Source organism: Dermacentor albipictus, chromosome 7 (genome assembly GCF_038994185.2).
Source record: "Dermacentor albipictus isolate Rhodes 1998 colony chromosome 7, USDA_Dalb.pri_finalv2, whole genome shotgun sequence".
In the NCBI taxonomy this organism is placed as follows: domain Eukaryota; kingdom Metazoa; phylum Arthropoda; class Arachnida; order Ixodida; family Ixodidae; genus Dermacentor; species Dermacentor albipictus.
Genome location: NC_091827.1, coordinates 68,429,351 through 68,451,785, shown reverse-complemented (window position 1 = coordinate 68,451,785; position 22,435 = coordinate 68,429,351). Strand labels below are relative to the sequence as shown.

Below are 22,435 nucleotides of genomic sequence, written 5' to 3'. Positions count from 1 at the left end.
GGAACAGAAAAAAAAAAAACGATCTTCAAAACCTGCAACGGCAGTGTGCCGGCTCAGTGGACATGTGGGGGTTGGCTGCGCGGCGGAGAAGCCTTTTGCTCCGGTTACATGTCAGAGGTGCTGACAGTTGGCGTGCGTCTAGATTTCTGGAACGTGCCTTGGCCGTGGCTGCGCATGGCTGTATGCACAGGTGAGCACATACGCGGCCGCGCACCCTGCTTTAGAGGTAATCTGCGGCGTCTGCGAAGAGTGGGCATGCCGAGATGGTGTGGCTCTATGTAAGCTGTCTTACTGCACGTTTAGTATTGTAAGTTGCGTAATCTCGAGTTTCGGTGATCCGTTGGGGCAAGATGCAGCTGAAGCATTCACTGCCGGCGCTTTTCCTGATAACATCGTCCCAATACAGGCGATGCTCTCAGCTGCAGGGGTGGAGTGCACACGAAAGCGTGGCTAACTTCACTTAATTCATACGGTTGAGAAGGTATCGTCGATGTACGTGGCATGGAACTGTATCATTTGTCGGTGACTCCCAAATTTATCAAAATGAATTATACCATTTAAATTTGCTTTCTTCGACTGCCCGATAATTTGTAAAATCCTGCAGCCCCTTTCCGTGCAAGAAAAATCGATTGGCAACAGTACTTAGTTGCACAAAAGGTTGAATTTCAACAGAAAAAATTTTTGATATAACGAAGCAAATTGCTGGTTTTACCGACTTCATTCTATTGAGATTTAACAATAGTGCGGTACCACCTATAGTGCTGAAATTCGCGGCTCCAATGACTTACGTTACAAGCCATCTATGCTGTATTTGCATTCTGTCTCTTCACCAGATGCAATATATTTAGAAAAATAAAGAGAGAATGTGTTGAATGCAATGGTGGATGAGGCGCCACGTTACTTTACCTTGAGGTAGGAGCGCACTGACAACCAGGTCTTTATGTTGCGCACTTTGTTCAGCCGGAAATGTGGGAGATCTGAACGCAGTGCCCTTCTTGCTGAAGTAAGGTGGCAGAAATACTTGGCATAGAGAAACCTCTGCAACAAAATCAATGGAGAAAAATAAAGAAGATAAGTGGACTGAAAGAGAGCAGCAGTGTGACAGAGCTACAAGTGCTAAGTGTTTACATTACTTGAACACTTGCTATATTACATAACTTAACCAGACATAAAATGAATGTCACAATTTAAGGGTATACAGTCAGACCTCGTTACAATGAAACAGGATATAATAAAATAATGGACATAATGAAGTTAGTGAAATTATCTTTGAAATGTCTATAGAGATTCAAATTTCAATACGTGTAATAATGGATATCATAAAGTAATGGATATAATGATGCAATTCTGACTCCCCATTAAAGTTTGTTATAAGGAGGCTTTCACTATATTAAGATGAGACTTTGTTTAGTCAAAAAGAAAGATGAGCCCCATGCTGACAAAATCAACGGGCAAAGTCAAAGCATAAGCTCTCCCTGCTGAAGCAAGATTTTTCTTGTTGCAAAATGATACAGTGCAGAAGGGAGGATGCACTCCAAAATGAAACTTTACTGTCGAACTTCTGTTAGCCTACTTTGACGAGCCTTGCTCGCAGCTATTCAGAACTGCATGGCAGCACAAAGTGCACTCCATGCATCAATCTGCCACAGTGCGATATTCTTCGCTAATCCCATGCATGGATGTGATAACCTTCGTGCGACTTGGCAATGAATGTGTTGGCCTCTATGAGTAACAGTGTTGCTCCAGTGCTTAGTACGCTGTCTCGGCTCAGGGTCAGGAACGTTGTTGCCTGTAGACGTCGACGCATCCGGTGCCGAGTTGCATGATATCTTGTGAAACTGGTCGCGTCGCCAAAAGTGATAGTCTGAGAATATGACCTGATCGAACCAATCTTCATCCGGAAACGCTGAATCCGCACACAATGCCTGTTGGGCAGTAATGAAACCAGTGCTCTTGATTTCGGTACAACCCAAAAGACATTGTGAGGGGATTTGGCGATTTGCTTGATGGGGCCATATTCTCAGACCACCACTTTCCCAGTTCTCAATCCTCGCCAGAAGCAGACCACACTGCAGCCACTATCTCAAGTCAAGCCCCATAACAAGTCTCTCTCTCTCTCTCTCTCCCCCCCCCTTCTTTTTTTTTTGCTGTACCTTGTTTTCTCTGCCCATGGTGGATCAACGAACACTGAGCTGCAGAGTATGCACTGGGCATGGTACACAAAGATGTGCCGTCACATGTCAGTAGAGCTCGATGGTGACGTGGCTGTGCCATTTGGAGCAGGGAATCGCAAGCAAGATGGCGGTTGCATCATGTTCCCGTGGCAGCAATCACTTCCAGAACCTTGCTGCTTTTATAAACAAAAATGGTGGCTACCTTGCAAGCATACTGTGACGTTATTTTATGCAATTTAAGCGGGCAGAAAATGCATTTTTCCCTTTTCTTGAACTTTCTTAGCGTTACACAGGTAGGTAATATGAGGACTAATGTACTGGCAGATTTCGATGATGCAGGTTGGCAGTTTAGTGACCTCTTGTTGCCAACAGATACAAAATGAACTGAATCCAATGGGTGTTCACTGGGGATACGAAAGTAATTTTGCTGTGACGAGAATTTGGTTGTCACAGGCTTTTGTTATTAGAGGGCTTTTTTAACGTTCATATTGTAGTGACATAGCAAATCCAAAACATTGCCAAAAGTGTCAGATAAGAGTTCAACAATTGGGCAAACTTGGGCAACACTCAAATCATAACAATAGTAATGAACATGATTGTTGGTCATCGAATCTAAACTCATGATTAGGTCTGCTTGCTACTTATATCTGTCGATACTCATGGACAGCTTTCTGCGGCAATGAAAGGAAAGCTAGAGGCACGTGGCTGCTGCACCTGTGTTACGGTGCCAAGTAATCCGCCAGCGTTTGACAATGCTTTCGGTTGCTCGGAACAGACACTGAATCGACGCAGCTTCACGTGCTACGGTTTCGCATTTGCCCAGATGCGGAAGGGAAAAGCCACAAAATAAGTTAACCTTTACATTCAGTGGTGTGTTTTATCTTAGTTCACAGTTGCTAATAAGGTGTTTATGTTTCCTCTTCCCCAGCTTAAGCTAACCTGGATGAAAACATGGGATTCTTTCCAGAAGCGCTTTCACTTGTGCGCTTTGCCTCTGTAGCTTTGCCTTCATTGTCACAGAAAGTTGTCTGCTATACATACATTCTAGCTAGGTAATCGCTGGTGCTTGCATACATTCAAGAATGTAAAAAAATGTGTGCAATAAACACCAAATCTATTAGAGATGTCTGCCTAGCTATAGAGTTGGTGACAATGCCAGTGAATTTCCAGATTCAATAGGTGGGCTTTGCACAAAGTGATAACTTGATTATAGTAATAATCTGGTGAAAACGAAACACTGGCAAACTCACACCAAAAGGAGTAAATCAAGGATGTGTAGCAGTATTGTGTTCCTTTGATTGCACATATCTGTAGCTTTCAAAAAACGTATAGCATTTGGGTACATATGACTTTCAAAACACTTATTCCTTTGTTTTGTCGTGTCAACCCGAAAGTAGTCGGCTCCTTGTGCTTTATTTTAATTTTATTTCAAGCGCAATTGTATGGACAGTGCAGGTGCATTTCTGCCATCACTGTAATGTTCCGTATAAAGTCCAAGGGCGATAACACCGCCGCCGTGCGCCCTATGCTGCATGTGCGAGTGGAAGCGTGCACAGACAAGCCAACACCGGTGGCTTAATCTCCCATGTGGAAGGGAGGAAAGTGGGGAGAAAACACACTGTCTTTCACCGTGTGCAAGGCACTGGGGGAGGGGAGTGAGAAGGGGGGGGGGGGGGTTCTGCTCCGGCAGCTGCTGCATATGGCGCGGCTGCACGGGTCCCATCTTGAAAGCAATTAGCAGTGGTGACTGATGGTGAGTCCACTGTGCTCAGTGGCACGCTGTGTTTTCGCCACCTCGTTCGCGTTGAGGCTAGGGGCAGCACGAAGGTCAATTCGCTTGCTGCTGCAGCCGCACTTTGTCACTCCGCTGCTTTGACAGAGAGTTTCCGGGGTCAACAAGGGAGATGTGTTTGTGCTTGCTTGTGCATGCGTGACACCATGCTTGTTAATTTAGTTAGTAAGCAAATGTTTACAAGTGTACACGACCAATAAAATTATTATGCCTACTTCGTATAACTGTCTACTAATTTGCTATCGCAATCGATGCTTCACCCTTTGTGCGAAACTGCGACTTTTTTTATCAGAATGCAATTTTAGAACATGCTTGTACACTTTTTTTTAAAAAAGTTACTCGTTGCATGTGAATAAATCTCTTGTTAACAATTCAGCTGGAGCATGATGTTTCGAATGAAGCAGGCAAAGTGTTCTAAGTACTCAACTTCAACCAGCCGAATGCAAAGCGCTCAAAAGAGACCAGTCGAATGTACTTTAAGCAACAAGAAATATATCACAATACGTGCTACCGAGAACACATCATACCTGTTTGAAAGTTCTCTCAGCAACTGACAGCAGGAAGAAAAACACGGCTCCGAGAAAGAAGCGTTCAATCAGAGAGATTGTCAGAAGCGTGGACGAAACACTGAAAAGTGGGAGTAAATGAAAATGTCAGTTCACTTGGTAGCATGATTGGTGTGCTGCAAGTACTGTATTACTTTTTCAACAAAAGGGCAGCCTATAAATATGTGAAAGCATATACTGAATTTACTTACGCAAGACCCGTACTTATCATCAGTATTTTAAAAGCAACCAACTTTCTTAAATATGCGAAGACTTGTTTACTTGTTTAGCACTGAGTACCAAACTGATGTTCCCTTTAAGAGTGGACTGAAATGTATGTGTGGCCCCTCTGAGGGCCAAATGTACATCACTTGCTTCTGTTTTCTTGACTTGCTACCAACTAAACTTTGCCTGGCATCCTATTCTGCCAAGGCACTAGTTTGGCAAAATCTTGTTGATACTCAAAACCTCAAGTTGATCCTTCTTCTAATATTTCCTTTGCGAGAAGCCTGTGGTATCTCAAGGGCTGATAGAACTCTAATTTGTTGGTATACCATCAGTATAAATTGAAAAATTACACTCGAACAGGAAATAACTGGTCAGAGTGTTTGCCACACATCATTACATGGAAGCGCGACGTGTGATCACTCTATATTTGGTGTCTAAGTGCACAGTAGTCCCAAGTGTACATTTTGAAGTCTGAATTAGGCCACTGTTACAAACAAAGGTAAACTTGGATTTAGGTGCGCGTTAAAGAATCCCAGGTGGTAAAAAATTCTGGAGTCCCCCACTGTGGCATACCTCATAATCAGATCGTGGTTTTGGCACATAAAACTCCATAATTTGATTCTCTTAAACATATGTTTTATAATGTAACTCACATGTAGATTGGGTGAATAATATGGAGTTACGTTGAAGAAAACTCACTTTAGCTGCAACATTGTCGACTTGTCACTGCCATGATAACTTGGTTGTGTAACAAACCTCTAAATATTTAAACTCTACGACTTTAGTTGTTGGGCCATTGTTAATCAGGTCATTGTTAATCTTGTAGGAAGAAAAGAATTAAAGTGATTCTTTTTTGCAAGTAAACATAACATGAACTGTCTTTGTTTGGTTTAACTGAAAATGGCATTGATTACACCCTTGATAGACTTGATTCAGGTCCCTCAGAAGGATTTCAGCCTCATCCATCGTAGTAATCGCTCCGTACAAAACACAGTCATTTGCAAATAGCCTGTGTGATATTAAAATTTAGATTAAATTATGGGGCATTACGTGCCAAAACCACGATCTGATTATGAGGCACGTCATGGTACAGTACTCCAGGTTCATTTTGAACACTTGCAGTTCTTTAATGTGCACCTAAATATGAGTACACGGGTGTTCTTGCATTTCACCCCCATCAAAATACGGCTTGCCGTGGCTGAGATTTAATCCCACGACCTCCTGCTTAGCAGCAAAACACCAAAGCTATTAAGCAACCATGGCGGGTAATGCGCGATATCATTTATGTATAAAACAGGAACAACATGGGTCCCAGAACAAAACCCTGAGGAACCTCGGACATAACTTTCTCTAAATCGACTGAACCCCATTTATAACTATGAACTGTCGTCATAACGTAAGATAACCTATGATGTAAGAGACAATCTGAGGATGAGAATTGTACATCACAATTTTTTTTTCTACAAGTAAAGAATGCAGTACTGCCTATCTCCAGAAAGATGCAGTAAACTAAATGCTGTTTATCCAAAGCAGAAACAAGATCACGTGTGAATTCAGATAACTGTGTGATACAGGAAAAGTCTTTCCAAAATCCATGCGTACAAAGCGTAATCAGAATTCATATGCAATACAATGTCCATGAGAAAAATATTCTGCAATATTTCGCACGGATATTGGACGGTAGTTTGCTACATCACTTCGAGCGCCAGGCTTGTGAATAAGAACAACAAATGCGGTTTTTCAGTCATCTGGTAGGCAAGCCTCCGCAAGCAATTTATGGTAAATTAATTTCAAGTACTTCAATGCTGTAAAAGAGTTAACTGCTGGGCTAGTTGGTGATCTTGCATACTGAAAAGATTTTGCACCAAAAAACAACACACACAAGAAAGACGACGACACCACAGGCGCTTTCTTGTGTGTGTTGTTTTTTTGGTGCAATATGTTTTCAGACTGCAATACTGATGCAGCACAAGACGAAAAAGAAATGTTTAAGGTAAGCTATCACGGCCACATGCTTTTGAAGGATGTAACCCTCTCAGCAACAATTCTATGCTGCACACACTAATTACTAACGAGCATCAAATGATAAGTCAGGCATGAAAACGGAACTGAAATAGTTGTTGAAGCATTGTGGTCTACCAACGTAGTCACAAGCAATGACATCGCCAAGCACGAGTGGGGGTACAGATAGAATAGATTCTCGTTAATACAACGCCGGTTTATTTGATTTTTCAATTAATTTGATCCTGGCTGATGCCCATGCATTACTATGGGCCCAAACGTTCGTTATTTTGATCCTAAAATCTGCATTCACCACGTGATTCGAACTTGACCAGTCAGCACCTTATGCTGATCTCTATGGTAACCCCAATAACCACCTCTTTAGTGGCAGCGACTGCCTCGATGGCGTTTAGGGAACAGTGAATGTGTTGAACACGTCATTTCCCATTGAAAATGCTTGTTTTTGGCCAGCCATAGCAAGATTAGCAGGCAAAAATGGTAGCTTACAATGTTTGTTTACGGTATTTACCCAGTAGTTACTCAAAATTGGGTAGAAAATTGCCAGCACGGCTGCGCGGTGCAATCAGATAAAAAACTGCCTTTGCAATGTTGGTACGCTTTACCTCATAACATAGATGCATTGCGGGAAAGCGGACCTTACTAAACCTGCCATTATTATAAAAATAAGAGTGTGTTAGATTTTTATGTTATTTAGGAACTTCAAATGTCATTTCATTTCTACGTTGTTTTTCTACTTTATACACATAGAAAGTGGGCACGCGTCTGATTCGTAGGCGTTAGTCTCGGGCACATACTGTTAAAGAAATCAGCTCTGTGTGTTGGCGTTTTTGCATGTTGTTAAATTTGACCTGCTGGATAATTTGATCAATTTCGTTGATCCCGTCGGGGTCAAAATAATGGAATTCGACTGTACTACATCTTTACTGTTTCTTCTAGCGTTCATCCAGAATTCCTTGGGTTTGTCTCGTAATCGCATCCGAATGTTTCGTATGTTTTGTCAAGCAAAGATCAGCCTGCAACGGCCCGCCTGGAAGCCCCGAAGTGGCCGTTTGACCAGGGCGTCAGTGATGAATGATCCCTAAAAGCAGCCAGCAAACAGATCCCTAGTACTTCCAAGAAAGGTTGTGAGAATCCACTTATACAGCTGCAGTCTTTACTGTATCAACTAATGAGAATGTCACACATGTGCAAAGGGTTCCCCCCTCCCCCCTTTCATCGTGGTGTGCAGGCCATCGCCATATAAAGTTTGAAGGTTGTTTACCTCCTAAGCAAGGAGTGAAGCTGAATCTGAAATGTTGGGTCTCATAACTACCACCTTTTCGTTGGGGTTGTTATGGACTACTTCTTAATAAGCCCCACCAGAATGGTAATTCTGTCAAAATGCATAGCTTCCACGTATACGCACCTCCATCGGGACTGGTTGAGAACATCTTGTATCACCTCGGGAATCTTGCGCACTTCAAGCGGAAGCCCCAACACGAGGCCGTCCGAGTCTAGCTGAACATTTTCTAAAGCTGACGAGCTTTGCAGCCTGAACAGCAGTGGCAATGTGGCGGTCACTGCTGTCAGCATCAGGCCTAGCAGGACATACTCTCCACTATGTATTAGGCAATCCACCTTTCAAAAAGAAGGAAAGAAAAGACAGGACATAGTGTTTGCAATCAAACGGAATAGATTAACAGAATGCAGGAATAGCGTTTGCAATCAAACGTAAATAGATTACAGTAAAACCTTACTATTTGGACCTTCATTAATTCATAAAATCAGATAATTCACTCATTCTCTGGTCCCAGCAGCTGCATGCATTATTTAATGGAATCAAACTCTCGTTAATTCAGACATATTTGGCCCCGCATCGATTAATTCAAACAACTTTCGGAGCTTGGCCAGCGTGGAGCACCGCAAATGTGCGGTGCAAAAGAGAAAAACAGCTCTAGCGACAAACTGAAACGAAACAACGCAGTCCGCATCCCAAGAGTCAATAGCGAAAATTGTACGTGAACGACAGGAATGTCAGAACGCTCCGTGCCTATACATGCCTTTACAGGCTTTATTCCTGCGTTTACCACAGCGAATAAAATCATGTCGGCAGCATGCCTACTTAACTACATAGTCACGATCCATGATCACGTCGACAGCGACGATGGTTTCGTCCAGAGCGGTTGCAGAATTTCGTCTCAACTCAGCGCGCTTGACGGATGCGTGCCTTTAGAACTACTTGGTCGCCGTCCATGATTGCATTAATAGCGATGATGGTTTTGTCCGCAACGGTTGTGGCAGACAGTATTGATTTGACTCAGTGCGCGAATGAGTCGCCATGCCTTAAGAACCTCATGGTTGCTGTCCATAGTCACGTCAATAGCGGCTGCAGTTTTGTCTGCAGCAATTTCGGACAAACAATAGTTTTGCTTTGACTCACTTGACTCAATGCACAATGTCACAAGCAGTGTCACAATGCACAGTGCCGCAAGGTGGAAGCTGTCAAAAATGAAGAAGGAGGAGAGCTAAGGAGGAGGGCTAAAGGCCTCCGTCACTGCGAGCGCTAATCAGTCACGAGGTGACAAAATATACAGCTTCCACACTGATTTTGTGTGTGTGTCTGAAAACTTTCACTCCCACACTGATTACACACACTGATATTGTGCAAAATATAAATAGAGCTTCCCGATTCACTCATTAAATGAAAGCTTGTTGACGTAGTAAGCATTTGTTCACAGTTTTTCTTATACTCTCGATAATTCGAAATTCGCTTATTTCGGACATTTTTTTTTCAGTCCCGTTAAATCTGAATTAACGAAGTTTTACTACACGTATGTAAGGCAATAGCATTGTACTCACTGCACATGCTCCGTACATTATTGAGTTTCCGCGTGTTGGGTACACTATGTTAACATACATTATTTGGCTAGCTTAATGTGTGTAATGTTTATGTATGTTATAAAATAGCACTGTTGAGCATGGCGGCTCCCATGGCTCCATCTTCACTGTGAATTCTCTTGATGGCTACCTCTCACTATCATTGGTCGCCAGTAACTGTTGAAATGGGCTTTCGCTTCCTCCAAACTCCCCTGAAGCATTAGTTATGAGTGCACAGCACATCTAATTTCTATACTGTACTAAAATTGATTGTTCGGCGATTCAGCATAGAAACGACAGGATGGTTGCTATTGGATTGTCTTAGCTACATGTCCGGCGTGAGGCCGCCTTTCTTATGTTTGCGTTCCTGTTCATTAAACTAAAAGCCTTGAAGGGACGCGCACTGTAACGTCCCACAAGAATGCTTGTGTTTAACGTATGTACGACGGCAAACGCTTTCTTAAAACTGTGTAATATAGCAGCAAGTTGGAGCTGCAACATGCCAAATTAGCTAAGCTGACTTTGACAATGCAGCTTGTGCAAGTGAGCCAATCGCAATCAAGAAATTCGGTCCGACAGGGCTAGATTGCGATTGAAAGTGCCTTTGCGACCACTATATAATGCACGTGGCACTTTCCATCACGGGTGAATTTCTTGCTCACGAAAGTAAGGCAAATACTGCAACATGGAGCAGCGATGCGCTCGCACATTTTTATGCCTCTTCCACAATTTGGCCCACCGAATAATTCGATCAATTTTGTCGGTACCATCAAGATAGACTTACTAGATGTATTAACAATGTTACATTTCTAACACGCCAACTTTCTGCATAAAGTACAGCAAACCCAGTTTTGAGCTTTTAACTCCTGTCACTCTAAATCTTGTCAACACTGTGCATGCGTGAGCTGAGCTTGGCTGGTTGTTGCGTGCTTTGAGAGGTACCGAACAGCACGAAAGGCAGGACACGTAGTGTAGACTAATGACATAGTGCTGCATCTGTCACTTACACTATGACTTGTCCTTGGCACTGTTTTGTTCCCTACAAGACACTATGCTACAATACTCCATATACGGGAGTGGCCCTGGATGTACTTACCTTGTGGACTATGGCAGATGCAATGTCCATCACAGACAGGTCGACCTTCTTGCACTCTCCGTTTTCCCATATCGTGCAGCTCACTGTAAGAAAAACATCTTAGGTGTTCATACATTCCTCCCAGAGCTTCTTTGTGGATCAACTGAGACTTGCATATGTCTGCTAATGACCATTGTCTTAATGGGTGCCTTAAATGTGCACCGATAAGTTTGCAATTAATTAAGGGAAAATCAGACATCCACTCATTCGTAGAAATTGCTACAAAGGAAACCCATACGGGTTCCTTGAAAGAATAGCCTCACAGTTGAAGAAAAATTTGTCATGGTCCGGGACTCGAACACAGGACCACCGCCTTTGCAGCTGCTCTACCATCTGAGCTAACCAGGTGGCTAGCAGATGGCAGGGCGAAGTCGAATTTGTCAAAAACTCGAAGCAAAGGTAAGAGCTTGATGTAATAGGTTTGCAAATAGAGAAATTGTCTGCACAGAAAGTGATCTGTGTCTAAATACATAGCGATCAGTTCATCATACCATGAGAATGTTTGATCTCGAATGACACATTTCAAAATCACCTGAACATTCGTCCAGGCGACTCAGAAACCACCTGGTAGAGAATGTGGGATGACGATGATTATGATGATATTATACAGATGAAAGCAGTTAACCGCACAACCAGCACTCACAATATAATTATTTTGCACTAAGCTGCTATGCAATTACCGATTATGTATTGTTTCACAAAAAAAAAGCATGAGTGATAACCAATTTTAAACATTTGTGCAATTCTTTTAGTGACAGTACATGGTGCAAACGTTCCAGTGTAAAATATTTGAGTTAAAAGCCACAGTATTTCTTTTCCTTAGGATTTTTGGCCTTAGGATGCCAATATGGAGCCCAAAAGGCAAATTGAGAGCACTACTATTACTTATAATGCACTATTGCTCAAGAATAGCGGCTCTAAACATCAGTCCAGCTATAACAAAAACCTGTTGTAAGAACCGAATTAAGCAGTTTTGCTCAAGTTAGTACAAACAGGTATTGTCCTGCAGTAGTTCCTCCGCATTCCAGATCTCTGAAGAATCCATTTAAAATTTCTTTTCTTGCTCCTGGTACTTCAGGTTGCCTCTAAATTTGGCCTTGCACTGGCATCTGCTAGCCTGCTCCTTAGCTCAGTCTGTGGATGGCACTCTTATATTGTCCTTTAGACGCATGAATCTTTGAGTGACTCTTTTCGGCAGTTGACGCATCCGAAAATGCTAGTACAGTCAAATCTCACTAATGCGAACACGCTTAATTGGAACTTCCGGTTTATTCCAACAGACGCCGTGGTCCCGCCAAAGTTGTGTGTATTCCAATGGGCGAAAACACTCGGTAATTTGAACATGCAAGCATTTACGATGGTTAATTAGAACATGCTGCGTTCCGACAATGCCCTCAGCCACGCACCAAATCATGTTGCGGCGCCTCCGACCAGCATTGCTCTGACTCTGCCATAGAGGAAAAGCTTAGGAGAAACCTCTCAACACCATGTGTGGGGGAAAAAAAAAATGTGGTGGAAATTTCACCCTTTCTCAAATGGCAAGGTTGCTGTTTCTGCGTTGCACTGTAATGCCGTAGCCACACTAGTGGCAAAACATGCGCCACAGGAGGGATCAGTCCTGGGCAGATTTTTCGTGGCTCGTGTCAGCTCTCATTTGCGCTTGTTTTGGTTGGCTTGCTTGGTCTCGTTCGCACTTGTTTTGTTTCCAATGACACGTCTAAACCAAGACGTCCCGATGGGAAACGTTTGAGACAGTGCACCATATCCGATTCTGTATGACAAGACAGATCCTGAATACAAGAACGTGAATGCGACACCCAGTACCTCATTCTCCTTGTCTTTTGAACGCGACGACGTTGCAACAGAATGAAGCACACCAACATGATTATGATCAGCGGCAACAACTTCGTCATCTTGATGAGACATCACTTGTGTTAAGAACGCAGGACGAAGAAGGTAAATACATCGCCGATGTGTCAGCAGACGAAGGAAAAAACACGCCAGCACGTAGAGGGAAGCAGCAGTGGAGGCCCAGTCCGGCCTCGGCAACTCCGCTGCTTTGGTGGTGGAGGTAATTAGCACCAGGAAAGCAAATCCGCTTCCCTCTCACCCTTCCTCACAACTATGCTCCCCTCGCCCTCCCTCTCAACTCCATCTTCAACGATCTCTGTGCCGGCATCACCAGCCCTGCCGGCCTGGTGCCAGCTTAGGCTGTTCCTTGAACTTTCCTTTTCAGCCATTACCGGGAAGCGAGCGTCAGCCGGTATAGGCAGTTTCGTGGTCCTCGCTCACTGTGTGCTTGCGTGCTGCGATATTTCACGACTTGCACCGTTCATACATCGTGCTATGGCGCCCAAAAACTTCAAAAACAAGTCCTTCGTTTATTTCTAACAAATTTTCGGGCCCCTTCGAGTTTGAATTATCGAGATTCGACTGTAATATGTATGCCATAGATGGCCTTTGGTATAGCAAGTTTTACCCAGACATTCCCACGTTTAAGTGTTAACATAACATGCATGCAGTGTGATAAATGCACTGTGTTTGCTTTCCAACACGGGGAGAGAACTGTATTCCTAAGAATGTGTCTGGAAATTGCACAAATGTGAAAAGTTGGTCACACACACAAACCCTGCTTTTTAATACAGTGGTACCCACCAAGCTAAAAAGAAAAAAAAATGGTCTATGTGAACAAGCTCCACCCTAGACTTGAAAACAGAAGAAAGAAAACACTATGCTTGCTCAGATTTTCTATGGCATACGGCAAAGTTTTCCCTCTGTCTATTTGCGACGATAAAGCAGTTAAGACATGCGAAGCTGCTCACCTTTGTCAAGGCTGGCCTGTCCCCCAGCTAATGGACCAGAATTCTTAAAAGGAAAGGAAAGAGAGACAGAGATGAAACTGTCTGAGTTAGATTTTCTAAGTAAATGCTAGTCAAACGAAAATAATTAGTGCTTCAAGGTGTCCTAAACATCATTTTTACAGAGAACAGAGCTTTTGCAAGTAAGAAAATGACAAACACAGGGCAGGATTTAAAGCCTTTAAGAGTTGAGCTACTGGACTTACAGGGGCACTGAACTACTATTTCATTGAAGAGGAGAAATGCATTTTTCAGAAATACTTTGCCACAAAGAAGTATTTCAACGCATTCAGCAGAAGCAGAGTTATTGGCAATCATGCACGGCCTTCGCGGTGCTTCCGCTCCTTCTTCAATGCCTTGTACTGCCAAGGCTACGGCGGAGTGGGGCCGTGTGCACAACGCTCCGCCTCCTAAATGTCATCTTGGCGGCAAGTCCAAAATTAATTTTGTATGTTAACGCAGACGCCACTAATTCCAATTTGCCTACGTCGCCTACGACGTGCTAAACATAAGCTAACCTCAGTTGTCCTCAGCAAGCTGCAGTGCGCTTAAGTCAGTGGACTCGTCGCAGCACTTCGCGGCCGCCGCAGTATCTACACTACATAGCATACTGCAGCTACCAATAGCAGCCACATATTGGAATATACTTTATTACAAAATAAAGCGTCCAGAAGAGACTGAGGAGCAGGCTCCTGTTGAAAAGAGAGCGTTTAAGAGAAAAGTGACTTCGTGCTCTGCTTGCGAGCTTCAAGCATCGCGTATGACAGCACAACTCGGCTGAGATGTTCACGGCAGCACATGCTATCCATCGACTATATTATTTCACCAAGCCCGCGGGGTGGTTCAGGACCCCTTTAAAGCTGGCAGTAACATTAAGCAGAGCATGACATCGAGATTAGCGGAGCAGTGTACGATTTACTGTATTTACATGCATAATTCTTGCAGCAGCAAAAATCTGGCCATCAAATATTTCGTTTTTTTACCTCAAGTAATCAGCACACCCATGAAAATTGCTGCACCCAAGAGCCATCTGTTAAGTGTCATGTATACTACTGGCACGCACAATCCTATTCAATTCAACTGGTGAAGTTTTCGCCATTTCATGAAGTTTGTAAGTTGTATGCAGGTAAAGTTAACATTTGCATTGTTTTTCTTCATGTTGCTTCACTAGGGGACAATAGGGAAGCTACACAACTGGTTTAACGCTGCAGGCTAACGACAGAGGCGATGCAGACCGTGGTAACAGGGTTATCACGAAGGCAGCAAACAGTCCTGTCAATGTTGACCCCAATTTTAAGTAGGTCAGACCAGAGCCATTTTATTCGTTTAGCAAGTCTATGCAAATAAAAGGCCTTTGCAGTTCCTAGTTGTGTAGAAATAATTCTCTTATTACAGAGGTAAGTGCTGTTTGGAATTATTAATAAGCTTTTATTGAGCAGACAGCTGTTGTCGTCCTATGGTGTAATTTTTCTCTATGGCTACAGTGAAAACCCCGATTGACAGCTACTGCATTCTCATTTCTTTTTCTTCTGTTTAGCACCTAGAAGATCCAGTTGAAAAAAATTTCTCTGCATAGTTATCGCACCTTCCTGCTTTGCATTAACTTACTGAAAAAAAAAACAGAAAAAGAAGAAGTGCCAGCATTATGCAAGTAAATACGGTATACGTCAATCAGTCTATGGGACGCTGACGATTTGGATTGCAAGAGTATTCTGAAGCCCTTCTAGTTGCACTTTTATTTGCGTAATCATAAATATTCTGTGGTAACCTAACAAACCACGTGACTTCAGGGTTTTTGTTTCATGCCCCCTCAATACGCGCGAACAAGTCGGTGGATCCGTGAAAAGGCTGAATTTTGACCTTGACACCACTATTACCTGTGCTTGTTCTCACAGCACATGAACAGTGGTTGGCGGACTCATTATAGGCCTATGGCTATCGATACTGCTGTCTGTGTGGAGTAATGTATCGTGTGAACAGTTCTAAAAAAAGTGTCTCTTTCACTCCTTAATCTTACAAAGAACTGGAACCTAGATCGACATTCTAAGGAACCTTAATATTGTGTACTCCCAGCTGGCTGTAAATATGTGATTAGGAGTATATGCATGGTCAAGTCATTTCAATATCTGCACCAGGCACTGATTTGCAAGAAACAAAGCACTGATGGCATTTAGTGCAAAGACGCATTATTTTAAACCCTTGTTGAAGACCTTGCAAAGCAGCCTCTCGATTCACTTTATTCACAACAGCACCACGGTACCAGTTTTGCCTCTAGGTGATTGTAAGAGACTCTTTGCTCCATGCATTGCTAGAAACATAGTGGTCAGCTTGCACCTCAGCTGCACCAGAAGATGAACTCACCTCTGCACCGTCCAACCCAAATGGATCCTCAGGAACATCTTCCTCGTCCCCGTCGAGCCCTTCGGAACTTGACGTATAGCCATTGCAGTCGGTGTTTGAAAGCAGGGGCCATTCAATATCCGATGCCGGTCGCTGCAGTTTTCCGACATCAGACAGATTAGCCAGGTCAGCAAGTACAATTCTTAACTACACTCAACTCTCAGTTTAAAGAAAGCCAATTTTACAAAATTTTCAGTTTACCAAATTGCATTCGATTCCCTGACACACATTTGTAGAGCCTAATACACCGATAACACAGCACTGAAAACACAGACAGAACAAAGAATTGCATTTTGCAGTAGGTTAAATACCACATTTACTCGTTTGTAACCTGCACTCCAATTTTCATACTTCCAGAAATTATATGTGCAGGGTCCTTGATTGTTCACTTAGCATTTTTTCGTGGTAAAGGATAAGAGTAATAGGGACTTGTTCTCATTTGGAAAACAAAAATTTATTGCATCTGAGCTACCATGGACAGGGCATTAATCGTTGTCCCTGTTAAAGGCCTTCTTATCACGCTGAGCTGGGGACGTATTATCGGACGATCAGTTTCAGCGATACTATCTCATTCCTGTGGTGTAGTGCTTAATCAGCCAATCAGATCATCTGGTTTTGCTCAACCAGCCAATAAGTGCGCACTGGCAGTGATATTGCCGAAAGTTGCCCTCCGAGAATACATTGCCTGGTGATGCCCGAGTGACCTGACATGCACGTTGTTGTTTTTGCGGCTTTGGCAACTTTACGTTTGCACTGCTCAAATTTGACCTGAGTCAGCAGCATCTTCAAGTGGCATTTTGACAGGAAGTTTTGACGGGCCCAATTGGCACCAATCATTGTGGCACAAGATGCCTATGTGCGTTGAGCTGGTAGGGCCCAAGTGAACCGAGATGCACAATGACAGGAAACTGAAATAAAATCTAGCCAGATGGGCGACGCCAGAATATGATGCCTACAATGCTGCCAAAGCGAAACATGGCACTCACTTCGTGCCACCTGCTGCAGGGAATGGCAGTGTGGCTGGGTTATCATTTATTAAATGGGTGCAGTACACTTCCAATGGCACTACGCCCTCCACACTGTGAAACATATAAGTGAAGCTACTTATTGCAACAGGGATGGCAGCAATAGCTGTGAATGTGGCTTGCGATTGGCTGGTACCGGAACAGGAAACAGAGTGCCCGTCGGCATCTTAACGTGAGAGAGGCGGGCAAGTATTGCAGGGAAGCTGCCGCAGTAGGTGGCTAATGTTCTCACTCATGTGCGCCTCGTGCCTTTTCTTGTTTAGGTGAATTCTACTGTCCGAAAAACATCTTATACAATGCAATTTGGTGATTCACTGTACATTGGTGCCGAAAAATCATGTTTTCCAGGAACGCATGAACAATAAAGAAGAGGCATGACTGCGCTGGGTCATTTGTTGTGCCTTCAATCGCGAATGGCATTGTATTAATGAAATTCTACTGTACATTTCAATTGTGGGAAACCTGTTCATAGTGCCCTCTGTTGTTGGCTAATAGGACAGCTAGCTACTTGAAAAGCCTCCAGATGGCACTCGCTGGGACAGAGAATTATATAAAAGTGGCACATTTGAGTGCATATAAAGGTGAGAGACTGCGAAGAGCTAGCTGCGGACAGAGAGGCGTCTAGCAATGTGCGGTTGAATGGAAGGCTGCAGAACAGACTGTGCAATGCGAGTGCGCTCTTCTTGCAGGATTGGTGCGGCTGCAGCCGGTTGCGCTGACAAGTTTCTTTCTTCGCTAAACCATGCCACTTAAAGAAGTACTAACACGAACACTTTGTGCCTCGCTTTCTTTTACTTTCTCGGGAGGCTGTCGACTCAATACCTCGAGAGCGCCACCAATAATTACCTGATTGCACCAACATTCATGCAACCCACTTGGAAAGCGCACCAAGTGCAACGCAGCTTCAATAATGAAAAAAAAAAAGATACTATTCAGGCCACCAAAAGCGGAGATGGCAGCCAGCCCGGCATGGTGTTTGAAGGCCATACATTGACAGTGTTGTTGAAAGCAGCCAAGCAGGCACTTGCAATTATGTACTTTTCTTGAAGGCACAGGTGAACCCGCTCTCCCCTCTTGTCCTATCGAGCGCTCAATGGACCGAGTTCTCAGCAGCATGATCCTAGTGCATGTATCAGTGGTGTCTCATACTACTTGACTGTCATGCCATGTTTCTGTGACGTGAATAGTCTTCAATTTGATGTCTGAAGCAGCTTTGCAATTGGCCCGTGTTCTGAACTGTCGCATCAAGAGGTAATGTAACAAATTTTTTTTCTTTTTTTTGTGTGTGCTCTCAATGAATTGCGGCTCTATAGCATGATTACTGGCAATCCAATAAAGAAATAAAAATGAGAGAGAAATTTTCTGTCAGTAATCCCTTAAACAAGTTGCTAATTTGCTCAACCCGCTATCTCAACAGCCACCATGGCTGCACGACTTGCCTTGTCAGCAGCACGGGCAACCAGTCTAGTTGGTAATGGTTCATTACGAGTACCGTAGTGCAAGACAGGATGAGGACAGTGCCTGTCCTGTTTACTTCCTTGTGCTTATTTCGTCTCGTGCTACTGTACTCACAATAAATTGCACCATCAGGTGAATCCATTTAGAGCGCTCTCATTTTGGTATGTACCTTGGTGGGAGTGTTGGGGACGGTGGTGTCCTTGTCGGAGTCGCACGAGCTGTTGTAGTCGCACCGCGCCAGACGGATCGACGGCAGCGTGGGAAAGACGCTCGCCGACATGCGACGGTTCCGGAGGCCGGGCTTCACCGTCTTCTTGGGAGGGAGGTCGGGGGGTGACGAGCGGCGTCGCTGAGGCTCCAGCTTGTCGTCATCATCCTCATCGTCTTCCACGCACATCCGGCTGAGCAGGCCGGGGCCCACCACCTCCTTGCTGAGGCAGCGGTGGGGACTGGCGTCAATCGGCGTGGCCGCGCACCACTGAGTTGGGAAACCACTCATGCTGCTGGCCTCTTGGCAAACTGCAAAAGAGACGTTATGCCGGCGCTGAACACTGAAATGGTCGCGCTGTGCCGTGTCATGCAGAATATGCAAAACCTCGAAGTCCGACTGCAATGAAATTTCGCTATGGTTAAATTGGTCATAAGTGGTTGGTATACACCAGGGGTTCTCAAACTTCTTGGCCTTGGGAAACCTATCAGCCTTCCCGGAGTTCCGTGGAAAACCAACCCTCTCCCGCCTTTCACCTGTACACGGACTCCCTATAAGTACCGCAATGAATTAACCAAAAGGCTACATATGGTATATGAGTACAGTTAAACCTCCATATAAAAAAGTCACTGAAGTCGGCTGTTAGCTTCAGTATATCGAAATTTTATTATATTGAAATTCAACCTTTCATGCAAGCAAGCACAGTCACTGATGAATTTTTTTCACGAAAGGGGCCACAAAATCGTCCAAATTATTGGGCGCTCGGAAAAATCGAATTTGAACGAGAAAGAAAATGCATTTTGCTGAATTTGAGTGTCAGCAACGAAAGATACGGGTTTTCGTGCCATGTTGATGACATGTTCACATCAGCGGTATGAAGCAATGCCAGCCACACTTTTGCATTTGCTCCACCTCCAGGGCTCATAGTGTCACCCACAAGGGGATGACATTATCACTAAAAAGTGCCAGCAGTGGGGAGCAAATGCTTCATCTGCCTCTCACTTCAACGTGTCTCCGAAACACAAGATTACGCAAGCTCCAGTACTAAATGTGCGTGAAGACAGACAGCGCGCACGATGCCAGGCGATCTCAAAACTTTCACTCATTGCACATGTGCAGATTACCTTTAGAACAGGGTGCACGGGCTGCATATGCACTCATGTTCCAGGTTAAAAGCCAGTTCGCTATGAAATGCACAGAGTGATAGATTTCTGTGAGAACACTACCTCCGCAGTTCCTGCAGAGTTGCCTGCCAAGTATGCAAAAGCCCACATGAGAATTTCTCGAAAATCAAATTGCAATGAGCCACATTGGGTGGGCAAACGCTATGAACGCCTCTTACTGTCGTGGCTTCGGGAACGCTGCTTTCTGGCGACGAAGAACTCTTCGTCGTCAGAGCTGGGCTCTCTCTTGGCAGCCGTGGCTTGGCCGTTGACTTCCGGGACAACAGAGTGGCTGCAGCTGCCGCTGGGCTCTATGAAGCTCGACAGCTTGTCCTGGACTTCCTGGGGCACATACTGTTCCTCGGGGCCATTGTGGTTCGAGAGACTCTCGAGACCGCTCTCTTCGTCTGAATTCTTTCGGTCCTCCATGTGTCGAAACACTGTGATTGGACAAAGACAAATAAGGAAGAGAGGCTTGTCACCTCACCTTATCACAACGATTTCTACAAGCTGCAAGCAAAGAATGGTGAGACTCACTGCCTTATGCAGATGAAGCAGACAGGAGACAGTTAACTTAACCTTAAGACTGATCTTGATGACCTGAGCGATTGTCATTTTTTAGCTAATGACAAGCTTGCCTCGTCATAAGGTTACATGGTGCCGCAAGTTTGACTGGAAGGTCCACGTAATTACTATCACAATACAGCTGAAACCCACGATAACGAAATCCCACAACAATGAAATTCTTGAGACAATGAACCATTTTCGTATCCCTAGCGAACGCCCATAGGATTCAATGCATTTCGTACCTCTCGGAATTGAGGTGTTGCTGTGTTGCAATCCCGCATCAAGGAAATTTGCCCGAACTTAACTCCGCATATTACCTACTCATGTAAGGCTAGCAGGCTCCAAAAGGTGCTCAAATGCGATTGTTTTGCACTAAAATTGCATAAAATGCCACCACATTACACTTGTGTGGGTTCTGCCATTTTTGTTCACAAAAACAACCACGCACCGGAAGCGGTCAGTGCGCTGGAAACACTTCATGGCCGCCATCTCGTTTGTTGATCGCCCATTTGGAGTGGCACGCATGTTGCTACCGACATGTGACGATGCTTTTTGCACGCAACATTGTAGATTGTTGTTTGAAATGTGCATTCAGTTTGCGTTCCCCGCGGCTGACAATTCAACGAGGCCTAGGCCAATCGCGTGAGGCGAAACTGAATGCAAACTGAATGCGCGTTTCGAAGAACAATTGCCGATTACGGCAGTGCACTGCGTAATGTGCACCTCGGTGAGAAAAATGCAACAAAAACAAGGAAATCCACATCCCACCGACATAGAATTGTTTATGGTGCTTGAGATGGCGGTCGCAGCATATGGAGTGTCATGCATCAGGCCACGATCGAGCGATCGTCTGGCAATACGCATCCCTTGCTACAAGAACGCTGGTTTTGGTGCCACCCGACAGGCATTACGTCCGGATTCAGTGCCGGCCATAGATTTGTGCGAAAAGGGCATTATCTCAATTGTTCGCCTTCGGGTACACGAGATACGATCACTTTTGCGTTCGGCACCGGATGCGTGTGCGCCTACGGGCAACAGCGTGCACGGGAGAAATGCTGCTGCGTGCGCTGTTGCTCTGTGTCTGATGCCGAGTTATGCGAAATCTCGCAAAAGTGATCGCATCTCCAAAAGCAACTGACCAAGAATACTGCACTACGGCAGTGCGGACACTGCTGGTCGACGCGTGTGGCGCACTTTGTACTGTCGGCAATGCGGTTCTATGAGCAAAGCTTGCAAAATAGGCTAATGGAATTTCGACAGTACAGTTCTGTCCTGCGATGCATTACCTATCTGTGCTGTCTCTTTTTACAACAACAAAACTCTCACGAAAGCGATTTTTTTTGCATTCCCTGCCGATTTCATTATTGTGAGGTTCAACTGTAATACTTCAAAAGTACCATTCAGTTCGATGTTTGGGCAATTTGGACCTATCCCGTGTGCCCAGCCATATTCGAAATAAAGGAGGCTGACAGCACACTGCCTCTCACTTACCATCTCTGTCGGGATGGTTGTTCTGCATGTTGGATCCACCAACAATGGAGATTCGGCTTGAGTTTCTGACTGGATGGCTCATGTTTTCAGTAGCGGACCCGCAGGATGTACGGTTAGCTTGGAACTCAGACCACAAGCTGTCGGGCTTGTCTTCAGATGCTGTCCCGGGAGAGGACTTTCCTTCGTAGTTGCTGCGTGACCTGACTTTACGCTTTGGCCTCTTCCTTCTGTAACATCAGCATCACAGGCATATTTAATGCAAATAGAAGATTTATGCAGTGGGACCACACATGTGGTATTACTATAATCTGTTTCGTACACAGCAGATAATGCTGTGAAGGCTAGAACGACTTATTCTGTGACAAAAATAGAGTGTGTCACATGTTAAAGAAAGATATACAATCAAAATGAGCACAGCTATCACAAATTATTGGGCATGACAAGCTAAATTAGACATGTTTATTGCGATATCAGCATGTAACAAATATAAGCAGCTTATAATGAATAGTGGAT

The 22,435-nt window shown here is 44.3% G+C and overlaps 1 protein-coding gene across 3 annotated transcripts in view; it reads right to left on the bottom strand.

Annotated features, from left to right (window-relative positions):
• phtf (putative homeodomain transcription factor) overlaps nucleotides 1–22,435 on the bottom strand; it is a 56,945-nt gene that overhangs the window by 9,802 nt on the left and 24,708 nt on the right. For all 3 annotated transcript variants that reach the window (XM_070522336.1, XM_070522337.1, XM_070522338.1), the window contains 9 exons: nucleotides 21,923–22,149; nucleotides 20,044–20,304; nucleotides 18,663–19,012; nucleotides 15,972–16,103; nucleotides 13,575–13,617; nucleotides 10,714–10,796; nucleotides 8,167–8,378; nucleotides 4,494–4,593; nucleotides 907–1,038 (listed from right to left, as the gene is read on the bottom strand). In XM_070522336.1, coding sequence (XP_070378437.1) covers nucleotides 907–1,038; nucleotides 4,494–4,593; nucleotides 8,167–8,378; nucleotides 10,714–10,796; nucleotides 13,575–13,617; nucleotides 15,972–16,103; nucleotides 18,663–19,012; nucleotides 20,044–20,304; nucleotides 21,923–22,149 — 1,540 coding nt within the window. The remainder of the gene's footprint in view (nucleotides 1–906; nucleotides 1,039–4,493; nucleotides 4,594–8,166; nucleotides 8,379–10,713; nucleotides 10,797–13,574; nucleotides 13,618–15,971; nucleotides 16,104–18,662; nucleotides 19,013–20,043; nucleotides 20,305–21,922; nucleotides 22,150–22,435) is intronic.